Source organism: Alexandromys fortis, unplaced genomic scaffold, assembly GCF_014885135.2.
Source record: "Alexandromys fortis isolate MF-2015 unplaced genomic scaffold, M_Fortis_MF-2015_v1.1 scaffold_115, whole genome shotgun sequence".
NCBI lineage: Eukaryota > Metazoa > Chordata > Mammalia > Rodentia > Cricetidae > Alexandromys > Alexandromys fortis.
In genome coordinates, this window is record NW_026067989.1 from 1,588,129 (window position 1) to 1,609,099 (window position 20,971).

The 20,971-nt window shown below is 42.6% G+C and overlaps 2 protein-coding genes and 1 non-coding gene across 6 annotated transcripts in view; 1 reads left to right on the forward strand and 2 right to left on the reverse strand.

Moving 5' to 3' along the window:
* Positions 1 to 17,185, reverse strand: Snx5 (sorting nexin 5). The gene is made up of 14 exons (XM_050159564.1): positions 17,046 to 17,185; positions 16,728 to 16,810; positions 9,333 to 9,437; positions 8,650 to 8,760; positions 7,104 to 7,225; positions 6,474 to 6,597; positions 5,751 to 5,846; positions 4,311 to 4,416; positions 4,152 to 4,227; positions 3,324 to 3,363; positions 3,140 to 3,226; positions 2,098 to 2,257; positions 1,425 to 1,510; positions 1 to 634 (listed from the first exon to the last, which is right to left on the reverse strand). The coding sequence occupies exons 1-14, from the start codon at positions 17,128 to 17,130 to the stop codon at positions 584 to 586; spliced, it is 1,332 nt and encodes a 443-aa protein (XP_050015521.1). The 5' UTR covers positions 17,131 to 17,185; the 3' UTR covers positions 1 to 583.
* LOC126512077 (small nucleolar RNA SNORD17) lies at positions 12,815 to 13,052 on the reverse strand. Its single transcript, XR_007594903.1, has one exon. It is a non-coding gene; the product is annotated as a small nucleolar RNA SNORD17 (small nucleolar RNA).
* Mgme1 (mitochondrial genome maintenance exonuclease 1) overlaps positions 17,102 to 20,971 on the forward strand; it is a 15,696-nt gene continuing 11,826 nt past the window's right edge. For 2 of the 4 annotated variants that reach the window (XM_050159569.1, XM_050159566.1), the window contains exons 1-2: positions 17,102 to 17,203; positions 18,458 to 19,013. In XM_050159569.1, coding sequence (XP_050015526.1) covers positions 17,186 to 17,203; positions 18,458 to 19,013 — 574 coding nt within the window. In that variant the 5' untranslated portion in view covers positions 17,102 to 17,185. The other 2 variants (XM_050159567.1, XM_050159568.1) reach the window with 2 other exon arrangements.

The window sequence follows — 20,971 nt, forward strand, 5'->3', positions numbered from 1 at the left end:
TATAATAACATGGATTATTTTATTATATACTTTCTATAAAAACATCCAAAGCACAAACACACATGAACCACCATCAGGGAACATCAGAACCCCATTCTCCTTTTCCCTCAAGCATTTATATCCCAGTCACAAAAATGGATCTGTAAAGGATATATAAAGACAAATGAGATCTTGTTACTGTACAAGCATCTAAAGTGATCTTGACAAGAGGGAGCAAAATTTACCCAATTAAAAAAGCAGGCGCCTGCCACCTGCGCTGAGACACAGGCCAAGCTATTGCTTCTCATTTCCAGAAGGCACACATCTCCATATCAGTTATTAGTAATTCCTGACAATCTATAGGAGAATCTGTTAGATTCTACCTACTTTGAGGTATTAAATGCATAAGAAAAAAGATTAGTTATGTCCAAGTAACATGCAATGAAAATATTTTTAAACCAACATGGTTAAATGTTAAGATTTTTAGAAATCAAAATATTTATTCACATGATTTTTAAACTAGTCAAAGCTATTTCTTTTGCAATAATGATTTAAGTGCAAGTGATGTTGGCTTTCACACTGGTGTCTTCAGAGTAAAAACGGGTCAGTTGTTCTTGAATAAGTCAATGCAGCTCTGCAAGAGGGAGACATTGTTCTAGGAAAAAAAAAAAGGCGTGTTTATGAAAGTGAATGAAATAAACCTAGTTTTCCTCATGAATTCTGAATTGGAAGTAGCCCCAACTAGGCTGGCACTTTCCTCCAGTACATGAAGCTAGTGGCCACTCCTGCCACACCCCAAACCTGCACCTTGTTCTGTTAATGCCAAAATCAGAAGAAAAAAAAAAAGGACTTGATAAAACCCCAGTAAGGATTATTGCTGTTAGCAGGGACCAAATCTATGCCCTTCATTATTTCTAGGGCAGTGAGCTACAGAGCCCACCCAAACTCAACTGTGACTTAAATATAGGAAAATCAACTCTTTAACCAATGGTTCATGTGCAGGATTAAGCACATGCCACTCAGTTTCTCTCCCAAGCTACCACTAAGTACATATCACATAACAATAAATATTTGGTTTTTACTTTTGGTCCCAACACTTCAGAGGCAAGGGGATCTCTGAGTTCACACTAGCTGCTAAGGCCTCAAAAACAAACTCAAGCACTAAAATGCCCCTTTGGGTATGTGTAACTGAATGGCAGGACCTTACTATGTCCAAGACGCCCTCAAACTTGAAATTCTCTTGCTGATAGTAGCCTCTTAAGGTTTATACCACCACACAAGGTTCTGAAGAGCTTTACTAACAAAAATCACTAGATCTTGAGAAAGTGGCCTGTCAGGTCTGAGAGGGAGGCAAGAAAGACTACTCTAAACCTCAAGTCAATCTATCTCCACAATAGTGGGCCAATCAACTGGCAGTCCCTAAAATGCAGGGTTAAAGAACTCACCCTGGCATGCTTTATTTCCAGTTCAGACATTTCGATTAGGTTCTTTCTAAATGCTGCCACTCTTTTCCGTTTGAAGTTTATCAGTTCTGTAGAAATAAAGAATTAAAATTACCAAGCTATAAGGAAGATCAATTTTTCCACTCAAAACCCCTTTCAAAATGACCTCCAGCACTTTCTTATAGCATACACTGCTGGCACGTGGGCTATAAACACGCCTTGGTTAGAGAACTGGCAGCCCAGGACTGCCCAAATTTGGGGTAATCCTTTCCTCCACCTTGGTAAGATTCCAGACCTTCCTTATGAAAACTTGAAGGATTAAGGATGACTCAAGTTCACTGTCCTATCATAAGATACATTCTAGTATTTACACTGAGGCTTTGTTTCCCATGCCCATCAAGGCAAGATACAGAGCTTCTGGAACTCTGTAAGAGCAAGTACTCTCAACTACTGAGCCAACTCTCCAGCCCCTCCCCAACCTAACAAGAACAGTTGAATTTTCTTAACTACTAAAATTCACTTTTCTTGTAGTACTGGGGACAAGCCCATAGTCTCACAAATGTAGGGAGATAGTCCACCAGAACTGCGTTCCAGCCCTGTATGGAGGAGCTACTACTTCTGCATAATTTGTTAATATGTTTCCAAATAAAAACTGAGTACAGAAGAAATGCTCAACCTTCTTTTGCAGATTCAGAAAGCTGTTCAAATTTCTGGCAGCATTCCTGCTGGTGAGTCTCAGCCAACTTGACATCTTTGCTTTTTAACCGGGCTTTGTCCAAAGCTTTGTTTGAATTCTCATAGTCAATTAGGGCTTTTGTGCGTCTGTATAGCAGATCCTGGAAAGAAAATTAATAGCTATGACATAATCTCCAGCGAACAAAAGAAGAAAAATATTGTGTACCCAAAAATGAAATGTCTAGACACATACAAAGGTAGACTAAAGAGTACCAACACTTTGAAATGATAAAAGCCGAGACTGGCCCATTTCTCTAGCATTAAGATTTTATTTTTGTAGCCATGTGCATTTGCATACAAGTCTGGAGTTATCTATCAGATCCCTAGAGTGGGAGGTACACCTGACATGGGTGTTAACTGTGCCACATCTCTCTAGCCCCTTTATCCAACATAATCTCAAAATGTCACAAGGCACCGAGGATATAGCTTATTGGTATAGTACTCGCCAAGAATACCTCTAGGGTTGATCCTTAGCACCCTTCTGGTGCTAAGGGGCTCCACCTACAAAACGAGCATGCCCAATTCCCAACATTCATAATCCCAATACAGAAGAAAAACCCAGATGAAAACTTCCTTCTAGTTGAACAAAAAACTGAAGTTGTATCAAAAAAGGAAGTACTATTTATCAAACAAGCATATTTGCTGCACAGTTAAGAAGAATGCCTCTGAGTCACAACCCAGAAAGGAACACCCTGCCCCTCAAATCCCATTTCTGGAAATCAGCAGCACCAGGAGCCACCCAATTTAAAATAAAACCATGTGTCTAATATCCTTGAAACCTACCTGTTTAAGAGGGTAAAATGCATGACACAGAAGGAAAAAAACCCATAAGGTTATTCTCAGGATTATTCACACGCGTGCACACATCTCAAACACGTGTACCCCAATATAAAGCAACATTCCTTTGAGGCCCAAAGGAACTATCTTAAGCATTAAATTTCTATTGGGCAAGATACTAGCACTGCTAATGGGCTAAACTTTACCTTTGCAGCCTCTATGTTGAGCATGTAGTATCGGAGGAGTTCTGTCAGTTTTAAATCTTCATCTGATGAGACTCGACCTTCCACTTTCTAATTTAAACAAGTAAAGGTCACTAGTTACCACCCAGGCAAAAATCAAATCTAGGGACCTTAACTAAATTATTACCAAGACCAACTCAAAACTTACCCTCAGTTTTTCAAATAGCTCTGCAACCTTCAATAGGTACCTGAAAGCATACAGAAGGTCACAGTTCTCTATGATCTCCTAAGAGTTATCATCTCTTAAAAATCACAATATTTATAAGGTTAGCTGAATGGTGGTGTTACACGCCTTTAGTACCAGCATTTGGTAGGCAGAGGCAGGCAGATTTCTGTGAATTTAAGGCTAGCCTGGTCTACAGAGTGAGTTCCAGGAATGGCTCCTTAGCTACTGAGAACCAACCCCCCTAAGCACTCATCTGTCTCAAACTTCCAAGTCAGAAAGAAGTGTGTAAGGAAAAACCTGAAAATCCCAGGACTGATAAAAGTCTAAGAAGTGACCAAGGCCAAAATTCTCATAATCAGGTCTCCTGAAAAAGTTAAGGCCAACACCCAGCAAAAAGAACCAAGCATCAAAAGGCCAGTGAGTAACCATTCAAAGGTAACCATACCTTACAAGGAAAGTGCATTTAAGACTTGGATGCTAAAAATTACATTTGATTAGATTATGTTCCAGGACAGAACTGAAAACCAGCACTAATTCTTGGGTTTTTAATGTGTCTAAAAAGCTGGGGCTTTACTCATATAGTTCAACCTTGTCTCAATATCACTATGCCAAGGGTGACTTTGAATATCTGATCCTCCTGTCTCCTAAGTGGTGGAAGTACAGGGCTTTGTGAAGGCTAGGCCAGACCTGGTCCCCTTTTCATTGTGCCTCACTGTGGAGAAGATCTGGGAAAAGTAAAGGTCTATGGGTTGAACTAAGTAAGGGCCTTGCATAAGCGAGGGAAGCACTTTGCTTGAACTGCAGACTTACTTTTTGATGACTGTGGGTTCTTCTAAGGCCAAGCTGTGCAAGCAGGCTGCAGTATGGATGTAGTCATCAGCGACACCTGGAGAAACAAGCACAGATCTTGTTATCTGACAGGAGCACAAACACAGAGCTCTAAGTGGCCAAGTGGGTAAAGGTATTTACTTTTATGAGATCTGGTCATTTTGTCAGCTTTAGCACAGGAATCCTTGATCCTGTTGTAATAGTTAATAAGGAAGTTCTTCTCTTGTTCAAAGAAGTCATCCACCTCCTAAAAAGGAAGGAGAAACTTAAGCAAAAATATCAAGAATAGAGCAAACAAGAGCCTAGCTTGGACTCCAATCTAAACAAAATGGTTATTAACAATCATAAGTTCAACCTGTACACACTAGATTACCAGGAGACTTTCATACTTACAATTCCCAAGACTGACGACAAGCCAAGTACTAACAGACTGTACTAGCAGAGCACTGTACGAATGGCCAATACTGATACCTCTACACCCAAGTATTCTTGTGCAGTTGTCAGGGGGACACTGATACCTAGCCTTGATACCATTTGTATTTGTGTAACTTTGTGTTCATGTTTTTGTCTTGTTTTTGATTTGAACTCCATTTCCAATCTTTCCTTTCTCTTAGCACCTGTGCCCAAAGCTCCCTTATCAATCCCTGGAGAGGCAATAGCTGTCAAAAATCACTATTTACAAATAACAGGAAGGCACTCAGTGTGAATAAGGCATTCATGAACAAGAATAGAACTTTTTTTCATTATCTTCTAGGAGCTCTATCCATTCCACAAACAAAAGCCAAATGTTAACTTTAATCTTGACAACATCCAAAAACAGTAATTTAAGCATATAGCAACATCAGTAAACATGTCCTCTTGTACTAAGTACATAAAATCTAGTGTATTTAATATTTAAAATTTAGTTCCCACAAGGTCTGGTAGCAAACACCTTTTGAGGAAAAGGCAGGAGGATCAAGGCCATTCAAGGTTGCAAAGTTGAGTTCCTGTCTCTAGAGAAAGGCGAACCAACTCCTTATTTGTGTCCAGCTAAGCAGGCACCATCATACTCTGTGGATCTGAGGACTGCAGGACCACAGAGCTACATACCTAATACTTGTTTTTTTTTAGTCAGGGTCATGCTATGTCACAGTGTGGCTTCCACCTCACTACGAGGTTCATAGACAGCCCTGTGACACCTTGTTCTGCTACAGCTCATTTTCTTTTTCCATCAGTAACCTACATCTTTCCAAAAAAGGATCCCCAAGGATGAAAAAGCTCATGTTGGAGAAAGGGTATTCTGAGGAAGTAAATGAAAGTTGAGTTACCAGGCAGGGTGACCCATACCTTTAACCCCAGCACTTAGGAGACAGAGACTAGCAGATAAGAGCCTGCATGGAGACCAGGCTTGGACAATACAGCCAGAGCTACAGAGAAGCCCTGTCTTGAGAAATCCAAAACGGGGGGGGGGGGGGGGGGGGGGGGGGGACGACCACACCCCCAATGCCTAAAATGCCTGTCTTAGAAACAATCCCCTTCTCCAAAGAAAATCATCTATTCCCATGAAACCAAGAATTTTCTGAAAGAGTCCAAGCTTCTTACCTTCACTCCAGAAAAAAGGACTTCATCAGCACTCTTCACCACACTTTTAAAAAAGCCACCAAACATCTCTTTGGTATTTTTCCGCCTAACACTTAGCTGAAGAAAGGAAATTCCAAAAGAAGTTTGATATGGCATCTGTTTCTGCTAGCATCTTAGTAATCACACAAGAAACATGTTTACTAGCATAGGTAATCCTTCCTCAAACCATTAAATCTACAACACTGAGTGGCTAATAACAAACGGACTACCATATTCTAAAAGGCTAACCTAACATTTCTGAATCATGGAGGTACCAAGTCCTATTTGATCCTATTGATCAAGAATTTAAAGATGTTTTTCCGCTTTGAGACATCTCACTATGCAGCTCCAGCTCTCCTAGAACTTACTATATAGAGACTCACTGAGCCTCCAACTCACAGAAATCTGCTGAGATTAAAGGTTTCATAAATCAGGACTTGCTTAATATACATGAAAAAAAAACAGACTTAAAAAATAACTACAGAATAAAGGTACATGAACTTCAATTCTTCCATTAAACAGAAGGAAGGAAGCTAGTCTGGGTGGGGGGGTGTTCTTGCAGTGGTTTTTTTCGAAGTGAGCTATATAGGGATCTAAGCAGAAGAGAAAGCATTGTTTCTCTACCTTTTTCTGTACAGATAAATTTAAACTCAAGAAGCTCATATTTTACAATTCCAACTACGGAAATGGAAAAAATTGCCTTACATCCTGATCATATTCCAGGAAAACATGAAAGTTGCGGTCTTTACTGAGAACAGGGTGAGAAGAAAGTCGCTGAAGAAAAACTTCATGGGAAGACACAGTCTTCTTAAAGACAGCAAGATACTCACTGAAAAAACATGTGCATAAAGAATTCAATTGGCATTGCTCAATTCCTGCCCAATACAGCTCACTCCTTAACTCCACTCTTCTGTTCATGATCACTAAAGAAAACACTGCAACTAGACTCACCTAAACACTATAGCTCAGCTCAGTAGCTAGTTAATATGGTAGCTACCATTTTGGAAATAGTAGAATAAACCAATGAAGGTTAAAAAGACTGAATTTGCTGCAGTCTGAGACCCCAAGCTTACATGCAATTTGCTGTCTCATAACTAGCTGGTTTGTGTGCAAACTTTTAAGGTGTTAATAATCTGTGGCCCTGGCCTACACTTTGAAGGCACCATGAGGTCATTCAAAACTCTGAGGCGGCATTAGCTACCTTCTACAGCGAAGTTCCAGAAGCACCCCATCTAACATGTCAAAATCTACAAAATATGGTCCCTATTTACTAGGTCTTTGTCACTCGGTTCCTGTGTGCTTCTGTCAGGACGGAGAGTAAGAAAATTCACTTACGCTTCCAGTTCTTGCTTCATCTTGGCAAATTCTTCTTTTGTCATAGATCCTTCCCCTTCTCCCAGTTTCTGCATCTTCTCTCGAGGGCCATCAAAGTCTGGCTTTGTAGGAGCAGGAGGGATCTATAGCAGAGACAAGTAATTTTATCCCAGTGGCTAAATATATGGTAGCTGTGATCTCATCAGGACTGCCAATGAAGATGGCCACCCCAATGGAGTGGGTGGGTGGGGGAACCGGCAAACCTAATTCTTTCTGACCTTTCACAAAGGAATTATCCTAGCTGGGCATGGTGGCAGACCTTAATCCCAGCATTCTTAAAGCAGAGGCCAACCTCGTCAACAGAGAGAGTTCTAGGACAGTCAAGGCTACACAGAAAAACTATCTCAAAAAACAAAACCTCCATAGAGAGCATTGAATGCTATCATCTTTTCAGTTTTAGACAAGTGGCAGAACATCACAGTACACACACACTTCTCACTGTCAGCTCAGAACAAGTACAATCAATGCTAATGATGACTAATCATTAAGAACGAGGTTTCCATACACCCAAAAGAATTCCCATTTCTGAAGATTCTCACTTTGGTGCTGGAGATCTAACTCAGGTAGAGCTCCCTACCTGGTGTTTGACCTCCACATCACAAAACCAAGTTTAATTATTTTTAAATTAACATTCCTGAACAAAATGAAATAAGTAATGATTCAATGTAAGAAATTACAGACGGCCATGGTATATAGCACGCAGGAACAGATAGCCCCAGTTCCAGATCATCTTGGGCTGAGATCCCATATCAAAGAACAAGAGAGAAATCACTAACGGGACACTCTTCCTTCTGCTCAGCTGGACAGGATGTACATTTTAATTTAAAATCTAGCCACAAGCTCTACCAACTGTCTCTGTCACTCTAAGTACCACTCAGGAATTTTACCATACTAATACTCAAGATGTCCTGTAACTTAATCCTACTGGTGCCTTGGGTAGCTGTGAAGGAGACACCCAGAAGGCTGGAGAGATGGCTCAGTGGTTAAGTTCAATTCATAGTGGTTGCAAGCACTGTAAAATCCGGCTCTAGGGGCTAAGACACTCCTCTGACCTGTGGGCATCCACACTCACAGACACAAATACACAGATTTTAAAATAAATTGTTAAAAAAGACAGAAGAAGCCGGGCGGTGGTCCCACACGCCTTTAATTCCCACACTTGGGAGGCAGAGACAGGTGGATCTCATTGAGTTCGAGGCCAGCCTGGTCTACAAGAGCCAGTTCCAGGAGAGGCTCCAAAGCTACAGAGAAACCCTGTCTCAAAATAAATAAGACAGATGAGAAAAACCAAAAATAAAGTTAAGACTCTGCCTTACTTATATAATAAGCACAGACCTGTAGGCTCACTGCTCCTGTACTAGCCAGATTTTAAATGTTGTCAACAGTTAATGGACAAAAATAGTCAGAGGAAATAAAATTTTTACAAACCACTGCAAAATACAGTCTCTTTAAATAAAAAGCAAAGGTACAAGTTAAATAATCTGATTTTTCACTAAAATGAACTCACAATAAGCCCGGCATAATCTGTTGTTTCAGTGAGAGTGTCATGCAGCCACACGAAGTCTTCATGCTGCCTTGTAACAGAAAACTCTGGGCTCTGAAATGTGGGCAGCGTGGTCTGTAAAGAGAAAAAGTGGTTACCCACCATTAGATAGATTCATTCCCTAGGCTTCACAATGGGAGCATCATAAATCAGTATCACAAACCTAGGTAGCTTAACAGTCTTATATCTCTAGGAAATACTCTGCACAAGCCCTTTAGAAGCTTGCTGTGTAGTAAAAGTTCTAGAAAGTTAACAACTTTACAGTTGCAAACAGAACATCAACAGCATTGTCTCTACCACAGTTTACTAAGGCTCTGGAAATTGTCCTTGGCTTCCTTTTCATCTCAGTGATTTACCTCATATGCAAATGAAAAGCAAAAGGGAGAGTTAAAGCTGTGAAAGTGGTTGTGCTACACAGCTGCTTAAGGGCTCCACCCCAGCAGGCAGGAACCAACAGAAGCACAACACATGGAAGCACAACACATGGAGCGGAACTCTCCACAGGCAAGACAGAAGCTCAAGTTCTCAGAAGTTTGCTAACTACCCCTAAAAACAATAACCATTTCAGCTCAAGAAATCTCTTTCCACATTCATCTGAAAAGGCAACCTATAATAGTAGTTACTACTGAGGTTATTCTATCACTTACCTTGGTGTGCACTGTAAATTTGACCTTATCTCTCTCACTGAGAGCATCAGGTATGTCAATCTGAAGCGAAGGGTCAACATTCAGGTCCACAGACACAGATCTGAGCTGAAATACATTTTAATTACCAGTCACATGTTTAGTTCAGAGAGTTATTTCCCACTGGGAGAGGGAAAGCCAGCAAGTGTTCTTTAATGATGTGACCAACGGCCACACCATCCAAAGATCTATAAGGTCTAGAGTAACAGGACATGGTGGTGAACACCTTTAATCCTAGCACTCACAGATCTCTTTGAGTTCAAGACAGCCTGGTCTACATAGTGGACAGCCAAGCTACATGAGACCCTGTTTCCATCCCTTCATTACCAAGTAAAAAAGGGTCTACATTAGCTCAAACTGGCACGGTCAGAGATGTCACTCTCAGGCTAGAGGATCCTGGGTAGAAAGGCCTCTCCATAAATCTAGGAACTGAAACTCTAGCACCACCAAAACAAATGACCCCAATAAAAGCAAACCCTTTCAAGATTCACTAAACCCAGCTGTTTTTCTTTTTCTTCATATCCCTGAAACTGAGTTTGGCATGCCCCACTCCTAAGATCAAACTGGGCCATACAATCTGGACTTGATTCGGGAAAAGAAAAAAAAAATCTCAAAGTTGGGTAAGGGAAGGTGGTTATAGAAGAAGCTGGTGTGTATGAATATATTCAACATATACCGTATGAAATATAATAGTTTTAGAAAACATTTTCAAAAAAAAGTCAGGTACTCAGAAATACACTTAACTACCTAGCAGTGGTAGCACGTGTTTTTAATCCCAGCACTCAGAAGGCAGAGGCAGGTGGACCTCTGTTGAGTTCAAGGCAAGCATGGTCTAAAGGGTGAGTTCCAGGCCAGGGATACAGAGAAACCCTGTCTCGAAAAAACGAAATTTATACAAATACTACCATACCAAAAATATCTGACACCTCAGCATAAGCACCAGTTTGCCCAAATGCACTCTGCTCAGTTTCCTACATGCCCATTTGAGATCCCTGCAGAGTCCACAGCTAAAAAATATGCATTCTTACAGACTACAGAATAAGCTTACTTATAGAACATGAGTTTTCTTCTATAACCAGAGTATATGCCAAGAGGCTGAACACACTTGAAAACCTGAAGTTCAAGGGAATTTTAAAATCATAACTTTGCTTAATTCTGATATTTCTGATAAGCAACCTTCCTTTCCTGTTATTAAGGAGACACAGCCTCCAAAAATTATCAACATATAAACTGCAAAGGCAAGCTGTCATTTCATATTTCATGACTGTTATGGTCAGGTGGGCTTAGGATAGGAATAAAACCAACAGCCAGGTTTCAGAAATGGCAGTACTAGTAAATACACAGGGCAGCCTATCTTTAGGACACTTCTCTTGGGTGTATTTTCTTGAACTCAGCAACAATGTCCATACTTCTGAATAATCACTTCCTTATTCTTTTTTTTTTCTCCTTTGAGACAGTCTCTCTGTGGGGCCCTAGCTGCCCTGTTGAGTAACTGTGTAGATCAGTCTGGCCTTGAACTCAGAGGATCAGCCAGTCTCTGCTTCCCAAAAACTGGGATTAAAGGCAAATGAGCCACCACTGCCTGGCTCATTCCCTTATTTTTAAAGTCACATAATCCAGGTTACTAGAGTTAGTTTGCTATTCAGTGGTTCTCAACCTTCCTGATGCTAACTAATACTCAGTTTCTCGTGCTGGGTAACCCCCAACATAAAATTATTTTGTTCAGGTCATGTTTAGGCAGTCATGCTTCATAGGCACAATAGAATAGGTAGGCAGGAATGTTGATTGCTTCTCTCTTTTGGAAACTTGCAGAGCACTTCTTTGTACCAGGAAAACTCAAAGGTCCTTTCCAGCTCAGAGGATCTCTGGGCCTTGTGTCTTCAGCAGTAGTAGGGACTTACCCTCTACCCCTGGAACAACCAAGGGCAATACCAATAGCCTTATTTTGAGGGAATGTCTTAGATGACTCCGATTAACCTCTCAAAGATGGTAAGCATGCTTTAGAAACCAGGTTTTTCATGCCTGGTGCTGTAGGTTTTGTTAGATTGCCATGGGACTCTTATGGAGTATCCTCAGCCCGGACCCTATGAATCTTCCTTCTAAAGAAAAATTTTTGTGTTTGTGTCTATTGGTCTGTCCTCTTGTTGCTAAGACCAGATCTGATCCCCTGGAACTAGTGTCACAGGCAGAGCTGTTACATGGATGCCGGGAACTTAACTCTGAAAGCAAGTCCTATTCCAGGCTGACTCAGCCCCTTTCCCTGGATCTTGAAGCATGAAAGTACTGCCTATTACTACACAGTATTGGCCAACTATATGCCTAATTTGGGACAAATGCCTTAGGGATAGAGGGGGAGATTCATTTAAATCATAAGTGGGAAGGTAACCATGGTGGTAACATGCTTCAGAATCAAATCCAACCTTGGGCAAGCCAGATTTTTATTATAGTTACCTCTTGCTGAGATCCTTAAAAATATTTGTAGAGCAAATTTAAAACAATATCCACTCTCGCACAAGCTTAATATTTCCCTACCACATCTTTCCCTCAGCAAGTATATTTATCCACTTCACCAGAGTAAAGAAGCATTGTTAAATATCTTTAAGGTGAGGAAGGCCTGGTACTTGCTATGTAGACCTTGAACTCAAGAAGAGACCTGCCGGCCTCCAAGGATTAAAACACTGCTGGTAAAGCTTTAAAAGGGTTGTCTCAGCACTTACAAGGCTGTGGCAAGAGGCCAGCTGATACCAAGTAGCTAGAATGTTTAAGACATGACTTCAAAACCTCAGAACACAGGAGAAACAAAAAATGAGACATCGTAACCAACTGCTTAGGTTGTCAAAGTACTTGCAAGCTCTCCTTTAGACCAGTGCCATACAATCAAAATGCTTTGTCAATCTAGCCCAGCTTTTGTAAAGTGTTAAGAAGTCATACAGCGCCAGGCAGTACGTGTGGATGTGACAGAGGCCAGCCTGATCTGAGCAAGTTCCAGGAGAGCCAGGGCTACACAAAAAACCTTGGGGGAGGGAAAAGGGCCTAGTCATACAGTGTCATTCCCTATTATTTCCATTTTCATTTGATCAATACAAAAAAAGGTAGCACAAAAGAAAAATACTGTTCTTATTTAAATTTTTCTATTTCCCATTTCTAATGCAGAAAACCATACATATACATAACAGTCCTATATTCAAATTTTTATGTTAAGTGAATCAAATATCAATCCTGTTTACTCCTATTCCGAAGATAGCTAAATTCATGCAATTCATCTGCATGTGTTCTGTCAATACATGTGGTACTAGTGCACAAAAAGCAACTGAAGCATCCATAAGCACTATACTCTCTCAGCCAGTCAGGCCATTTTCCTCTTACCTCTGCAAGTGGGAGGTGCACATTCACGCAACAAATGTAAAAAAATAACTTATGAACGTGAACGAGAAGGGCTGCAGGAAGTGATCAGATTTGCACCACTCATCTTGGTGAGATGGAATCAGAGAGACCCATCCCTGCTGACACTAGCCATTCTTACAGTAGTAGTCTACCAACACACAAGCAGTCCACAGTAGAACACTGCAGACAGCAGGGCATTTGGAGCCTACTCAGCCCCAAGTTCCCAGAACAGGAACTGAGACTGGGAAGAAGGTCAGTGCAGCGTACTCAGCGAATGGATAAACATAATCATCATTTCACAAGGCTGCAAGCCCAGGTACTAGTCAGAATATTATGGCAAACTGCTACCTTAGTTAGATCATGTCAAGGGATCTTAGCTATCTGGACAATTATCAAAAAATTGCAAAAGAGTCCACTTCCCTCCTTTTAGATCCCTAGAAAAAGGATCTTCGATGGCTTACTAGGAAATAGGTGCTGGACCCAGTAAGAAGGTACCTGTGGCCAACCTGAACATATAGATCCCCAGGATGGGGGTACAAACTCCCACAAGTGTCCTCTGACTTCCACAGATGTCCACACAAACTGAAAAGTTAAAAAAACGGGATGGTATGCGTTGGCAATGAAATCACTTTTGGAAAGTTAGACCATACAGAAAAATTTCTCAATTTATGTATTACTGAAGTAAGTTCACCACAAGATGTCTGCCCTGTAGTTAGTACCCTCCTGATTACAAAAATTAATATCCAGCACTCTGAAAACAGAGGCAGGCAGATCTCTATGAGTTTGAGGTCAGCCTTCTCTCAAAGCAGTTCCCGGACAGCCAGGGCTGTTATACAGCCCCGGAGAAACTCAAAAACACAAGGTATCAACAAGATTGTAACCACACTACATTTTAGAACACTTGACTAACTTATGACATTCACGTTTGTAACACAACATAATGTCCAAACAGAATAATTTTTTTAAAAGTATGTGTGTGCTACTAGTCCACTAGGCAGCCTATGCTGACCAATACCCTGATCCTGAAGGTGAAGCTTCTGAATAGTGTTAGGATTGCGAGCACTGTCTTTCAGGGACAAGGTTTTTTGAGTGCAGTAGCAAGGGAACCTCAGCACTGACAACACAGCTGTAATATTGTAACGCTAAACTAAAGGCAAACTTGAAGAAGCCCGCCAAAGGGCTTCTTTGATAAAGTTCCTGATAATATCTGGAAAAGGCTTCAAACATTCACCAATCCAAGTTGAATGTAGCATGTTATTTCCCTTCACAATCCATTAACCATAGATCTAAACCCTTGCAGTACTGGCAAACTTCACCCCACCCTTGACACCATTTTAGAAAGCTGACTTAACCTCATGATTTTCAACTAAGGGTAAATTTGCTCAGTGCCAAAGGACATCTGACAATGTTTACAGATAAGAGAGGCGGCCACTGTCATCTCCAGTCAAACTGTCAGCTATGAACTATGAAAAAGACAGGCTCCCAAAACAATTTGACAGAGAGTCCGAGTTAAAATGAAGGTTCTAGATCAGATGCCAGTCACTTATAAAATCTCGTCAAATAAGCACTTGGATCATACTTAATCCAAACCCAGAACATCAACTAAAAGCTGGCAGGCTACTTCACACAGCAAAAACTTGAATACATCATAACCGGCTGAATTGCTCACAAATGGGACACTAAGATACTATGTGCCAGTTGCTGATCCAGAACTAAGGCGTAGGCAGCTTTGAGAAGCCACACTTCCTGAGTCCTATGACTGCAACGCAAAACTTCACTGCACAAAACTGATAAATTTAGATTAGTTACAGTACTGGTCAAAGTTCAAGGCTAACCACCACAGTTAACACAAGTGAAACAGCAGCAGCAGGTGGGGGAGCACAGGTGTCCTTTCATTAAGTCCACATAACCAATCCTCTAAGACAAAGTTCCAGTCAAATTATTATAGGCACTAAGGATTGGATTCAGGGCACTGCACATGTTATGATAGACAAGTTACACTGGTACATTCCCAGCCCTCTAAGAAGGAGAATCCCTAAAAATGGCAAAAAAGGCTCAACTTTCTGTTTTCAGAGTTTTCTTGTTCTTGAGACAGTCTCGCTATAACCCCATTATCTACCAGAATGGTCTCCAGAGATCCTCTGGCCTCTGCCTCCAAAACGCTGGAATTAAAGGGATATACCCTTTCAGAGTTTTTTTTTTTTTTTTTGGAGATGTGTCACCAGCTAGTCCAGGCTGGCCTTAAAGCGAGCCTTCTGCCCCAGCAAGCTGGAATTTCAGGCTAGGAACACCACTTCCATCTAGTCAAAAAAATCTTAAGCTTTTCAAAATCGAAGAACTATCCAGGGACAATCTCAACACCCCAACACAATGCTGTTGTACCTATCTACCCTAAATTAGATGGACCCCACCACAATGAATCTGGTATGTTAAGTACTTACTGACTTTCAGTAATTGGAAGCCTGACAAAAAAGGTGCAAGGCACTTAGGCATAGAGGTTGAGTCCCAGGGTTCATTTCTCACCAACATCCCCGCAATTCTAATTATTAGTTTAATTCCAGGGACTAGTCACTAGATCAACTTCAAGAATTACACCTTCGTGGAAATGACAAGCTAAATTAGAGCATTTAAGTAAAATTGTAAAATATATTAGTTGACAAATTTGTCCAACTTGGACTCCAGTTCCCTCTTGACACTTGCCAAATTTCCTTCGGGTAACTTCTGCCATCCAGACCAGATCTGCCAGCCTAGTACAGGTCAGATAACAAAAACGAAACCACGTGCTATATAAGCAGTAATTTCCCTCTATTTCTCTAACTCAAACGAGAAGGAAGCAAAAGCTATGTAATTCTCTCCACTGTAGGTATGTATCCGCACGCATTAGACCCTTAATCACCTCCAATTTTGCTGGATCAGGGTGACAGCAAACTCATTTTAAAACTATATTTATATAGGAATTAATATAGAGGCGATCAAGTCTTCTTACATAGCTCATTCCACTCCAAGTTACAAGGGCACAGGTATCAGAAAACAAGAAAAAAAAATGCCATCAAAATCCCACCCAGTACCTATTATAAACGCTAGGGGAGAGAAAAGTCGCTAATTCTTCTAGAGTAAAAGAAATAAAACATCACGTACAAAGTTCTATTTCAATACAGTCCCTTGTTTCAACAGCACCGTTGTTGGAACAATCCAACTGGTTTTCCAGACTGGTATTTACTTACTATAAGAAAGTTTGTCCATTCAAATACTTAAAAAAAATCCAATAGAGGCATTCTTAAAATGTTAAGAGCTCCTAATAGCTCTTTAGATTCCTTTTAAACTCGTGTTGAAAAAACTATACTGACGACTCTGCACACAAAATTGTGACTCATAACTTACTTGTGCAAAATTCAAATTTAGAGGACCAATAAAGTGGGATCTTTAATTGCCTACATAGTAACCTCCGTTTATTGCACCCGACTTTAAGATATTTGCAGCCCGTGGCTTAATTAACACACAGGATTTACTAAAAGTTACAACTCCCACAAGGACACAAATAGCTTTTTTAAGTTGCAAGAAACATGCTACAGAGTCTTGATGGAATTTTCCCACTCGCTTAAACGAAAAGGCCGTTTTCTTAAAACGGAGTAGGAATCGCCAGCGAGCCTCCGATTCGCTTTCAATGACCAAGGAGTTGAGTTTCAGGAATCTTGAAACACGCTCCTAAGGAAAGGGCTCCTCCAGGTTATCAGCCGCACTCAAAAGACTGGCAGAGCGCCTGTCAAGAATCGGGGTCCCACCTGGCCAGAGGATGAGGGTGCAGAGACCCCCACATGAAAACACTTATAAAGGAAATGGGGTGGAAGGGAGCTCCGAGTCTTGCAAGAGCTTCCCTTGCGAGGACCGCCCGAAACCCCGAGAAGGAACAGGCAGCCCAGGAAGGCCGGCGGGACCACCGGCCCTAGGGAGGTAGCAAAGCAGGGAGGATCTCACCTTGCTGCGGTCCTCATCCTGCTGCTCCAGTAACTCGGGAACCGCGGCCATGGCGACGCGGGCCTCGAGCAGGGGCTGTCTGGCTGTGCGAGGAAAGAAGAGGCTGGGCCGCCGCCGGGGCGCCTTTCAGGGGCGGCCGCGGCCCCGCCTCCGCCGGCCTCCTTGCCGGACGGCGGCTGGAGGCCGCTGGACTCCGCCACCATCCCAGCAGCCCCGGGCGTGGGCCAGCGGCACGCCACGTGCTCCCCCAGAGCGGCCTCCCCCGTCCCCGCCGCCGTCCATCTTGGAGCCGGGCAAAGAAGCAACGCGGGGGCCTACCCTCGCTCCGCGCCACGCGGACACCGGCACCGCAAGGCCGGGACGGGGACGCGGGATCCGAGCCCTCTCCCGGAGAGGCGCGCATCGAGAAGGAGCGCGCGAGGCGGCCCGGGGAATTTATTGCTCAGCCAGGGTCCAAGATGGCGACAGACGGTGACGTACGCAAGATCTCGTGAGGGCGAAAACGCGAGGCTTGGAGGCGCCCGCGCTTAGGCTTCGCGGGAGGAGGAACGGGGGAGGCCTGAGCGCCGCAGTGCATGCTGGGGCCGCCACTCTCTCGGGAAAGCGCGGGACCGATGAAAGTACGGGTCCCGGGAGGTTGACTGCACTCTGGGCTCAGGAACGTGGTGGTGTCTCAGGTACAAGCGGAACCCTGCAATAGGCTGAGCGTCTGTCCAAAGAGTCTCTTCCCTGTGCACGAGGGGCTGCAGTTGGCCGGTCCCTGCCAAGGGAGACGCCTGCACAGGTCGTTTTCTGGAATTACGTTGTTGGGCCCCACCTGAGACGAGTGATCTGCAGGGACTCCTGTGCCGAATCTGTACCACGGGGTCACGATAGCATCTATGTTAAAGGGTGTGCAGAGTACCTGGGAAATGCCCACACGGAGTGTTTAGTAAACAGTTTGGTGTATAGGCGGCGGGGTTTAACTGTTAAAGATTTGTGAATTTGGTTTTGAGGTGTGTATATGTGCGCGCGCGTGTGTGTGTGTGTGGTAGGCAGAGGTGTTTTGTTTGGGGGGGTGTGTGTGGTTGGGGTGGGTTGTTTTCAGAGACAAAGCCAAGCTATAACCCCAAACTCAACCATCATCCTGTGTCATCCTCATGAGTGATGAGTATCCTGGCCAGTGCCACTCAGCCTTGTCACAGTACTTCACATTAAGGATTTAGGGTGTTGGTGAGATGGTTAAGAGCAATGGCTGCCCTTCAGAAGTCCTGAGTTCAATTCCCAGCAACCACATGGTGGCTCACAACCATCTATAATGAGATCTCTATATCAGCATACCCTCTTCTGGCATGCAGGCAGAACACTGTATATACATAATAAATAAATCTTTAAAAAAAAAAAAAAGATTTAGGGTATTTTGTCCCGGACGGCTGACACGGTGACATTTAACTAATGTAGAGTTTGTTCTTGTGTAACTTTTTGCTTTGATGATTTGAATATATAAAACATGTTCAATCGGGCTGGAGAGATGGCTTAGTGGTTAAGAGCACTGCCTGCTCTTCCAAGGGTCCTGAGTTCAATTCCCGGCAACCACATGGTGGCTCACAACCATCTGTAATGAGGTCTGGTGTCCTCTTCTGGCCTGCAGACATACACACAGACAGAATATTGTATACATAATAAAAATAAATAAATATTTAAAAAAAGCATGTTCAATCTAACACCACTTTTGTTTTCTGAAAGATAAGGTACAGCAAGCTTTGAAACATGACAGACTAGAGAAAGCGAAGGGGAAAAGTCTAAACATGAAGCCACTTCTGACCATCTGCAGGCTGCTTAGACATTTCAACGGATTTTCTGTAAAACCAAGCCCTCTTGTGAGTTTCTCCACTTCCTCTTATTTGTGCCGCCAGAAGAAAAAAAACCCGTATGAAACAGTAGACCAAGGAAAGTACTCCCGTTTAGTGCGGTCTGTCTTGTTCAAAGGCCCGGCCCAGACCCCAGAGTCATTGTTCAAGGAAGATGATGTTCTCTTCGGTCCTGTATGTAAGCACAAGGCTCCAGAGCAGCCGGCGAGAGTTCCAGAGACCTGGTTTCCTATCTTCAATGAAGAGAGAAGTGGGAAACCACATCCCAGGGCTTCTTCGGGTCCCTTGAAGATCCCTTTGCAAAGACACGAGACACCCAGTGTGACACGCATCCTTCAGCAGACCATGACACCCGAACAGAGCTTCTTTCTGGAGAGGTGGAAACAGCGGATGATTCTGGAGCTGGGAGAAGACGGATTCGCAGAATATACTTCAAGTAATTCTCTCATTTCTGGTTTTGTCTGGTCTCTGGTTTCTCGGATATAGAGCATTCCTGTCCAAAAAAATGAGGCTTAAAAAGCAACTACTGAAGCACTCCTTTCAGATAGCATTTCCTGGCTCAGGATCCCCAAGGCCACGTTTTCAGCACAAAGGAGATTGATTTGCCCCATAGGGACAGATGGCAGGAAATAAGAGATAAACACAGAAGATGGGGGGGGGGGGACACGACACAGGACAGACAGGACAAGGAAAAGGGGGCAGGGATATTTATCCAGGAGGGACAAAGGACTGCCTCTGGATAGAGAGGAGACAGATGTGGCACATAGGAAAGCGCTTGTTAATAAAAGTACAAGGGGAAACGGTGTGTTAGGATAAGGTGTTTAATTTTCATTGGGCATGTTAATTCGGCAAGCCAGAGGGGGCTTCTGATTGCTGGACTTCAGTACTTTGATAGCTGAACTTTGGTTCAGTCACAAGAGGGGGAAGTGGCCAAATAAGGGAACAGACCTTGGTGGCTAGCTTTAGGAAAGTAATCTAATGGTTTTTAGCAAGACGGAGGGAATGGGGAGAAGGGCAAGGCCTGCCAGAGCCACATGTTCACTATGCCTGAGCTATCCGGAGTCCCTTCAGTGTCTGCTAACTACTTAGTCCTCCTGTCAGATGCTACTGTTTTTACAGAAAAGGATGAGACAGATCAAGTAACTGACAAACTGCATAAAGTGCATCTGAGTTGTAAACAACTATCAGTTATTTTTCATCTCCTGACAAAAGTCTAGGTTTTTTTCTTGGCTCAGAATCTAATTATTACCCATTGTTCTACTTACTATCGCCAGCTGACCAGTAAGTTTAAAGACTGGCCACAGTTCAGAACACACGATCCCCACTTGCATTTTGACTAATTGAACTAATCAAATGTTCTTGACTAAAAACTAGTTAAGTAAACTTTAGCCTTCAACTTCCTTATTTTTGAACATTTTACTAGTTCTTTGAGACTTTTGTGCAATGTGTTTTGAGCAGCCTTTGACACTTAGAAGACAAGTGAGGGTAGCTCCCTTTAAGCAGGTCCTTTTTCAGCCAGGCAGGGAAGAACACACCTTTAATCCCAGCTCTGTGGTGGTAGAGGCAGGCAGATACAGACCTCTGTGATTCAGCCTGGTCTACAAGTGAGTTCCAGAGCTATATAGTAAGATCCTGTCTTGAAATAAACAAAGCATTCTTTTTAAAAATAGGCTTTTGAGCCAGACATGGCGGTGCGTGCCTGTCTGGAGACTAAAGGAAGATCACATGTTCAGGCCAGTCTGGACTACATAAGGAGGCCCTGGTGGTGGAGGAGCTGGGAGTTGGAGCAAACCATCGGCATGGGAGAATGAGCTCGTTTCATAAGGATTACATAGATGTTTAGGTTAAAACCGGAGCTTACATAGACGTTCCTTAGCCTTTGTTTCCCCAGGAATATATGTACCCCTAGTGACATGAGCACTTTTAAGATTATTGTCCTTATTTTTAGGTATCTTGGGAAGAAAATACCAGAATAGTGTACGCATATAATTACGTAGGTGGTACCTGGATGTGGCAAACGTGACTGAGGCTCTCTTATATAACAATCTCCAGCTATGAAGGGCAAGGATTATATACCGGGAGTGCTTCTTAATGACTAATGGAAACCACTAAGCTGTAAGCAAACAAAATGAAAATCTCGTAATAACATCTTAAGTTTTTTATTTGTGCCACTAGAATTTAGAGTTGATAGTTTCCTAATGATAAATTGTTTTGATTTTCCTTAAACTAAGAATGTTTTCATTGTCAGGAACCCTAAAATTATTGATAACAAATGTAAAGGTGGCATAAGCAAGAAGGCTCCACAGGTGAGAAGGCACCTGCTGCCAAGCCTGACGACTCGAACTGCATCCAGCAAGTTATCCTCTGCCCTCCACACAGGAGTGCTCGCATACA

Bases quoted from the DNA above. Each gene is read 5' to 3' on its own strand.
- Snx5 (XM_050159564.1), bottom strand. From the start codon at position 17,130: ATGCGCGCCTCTCCGGGAGAGGGCTCGGATCCCGCGTCCCCGTCCCGG. The intron at 8,761-9,332 runs GTAAGTGATAGA...TTCTCTTTACAG, and splicing joins AATTTACAGTGCACACCAAG to ACCACGCTGCCCACATTTCA. The intron at 7,226-8,649 runs GTGAGTTCATTT...TCTCTGCTATAG, and splicing joins CAGATTATGCCGGGCTTATT to ATCCCTCCTGCTCCTACAAA.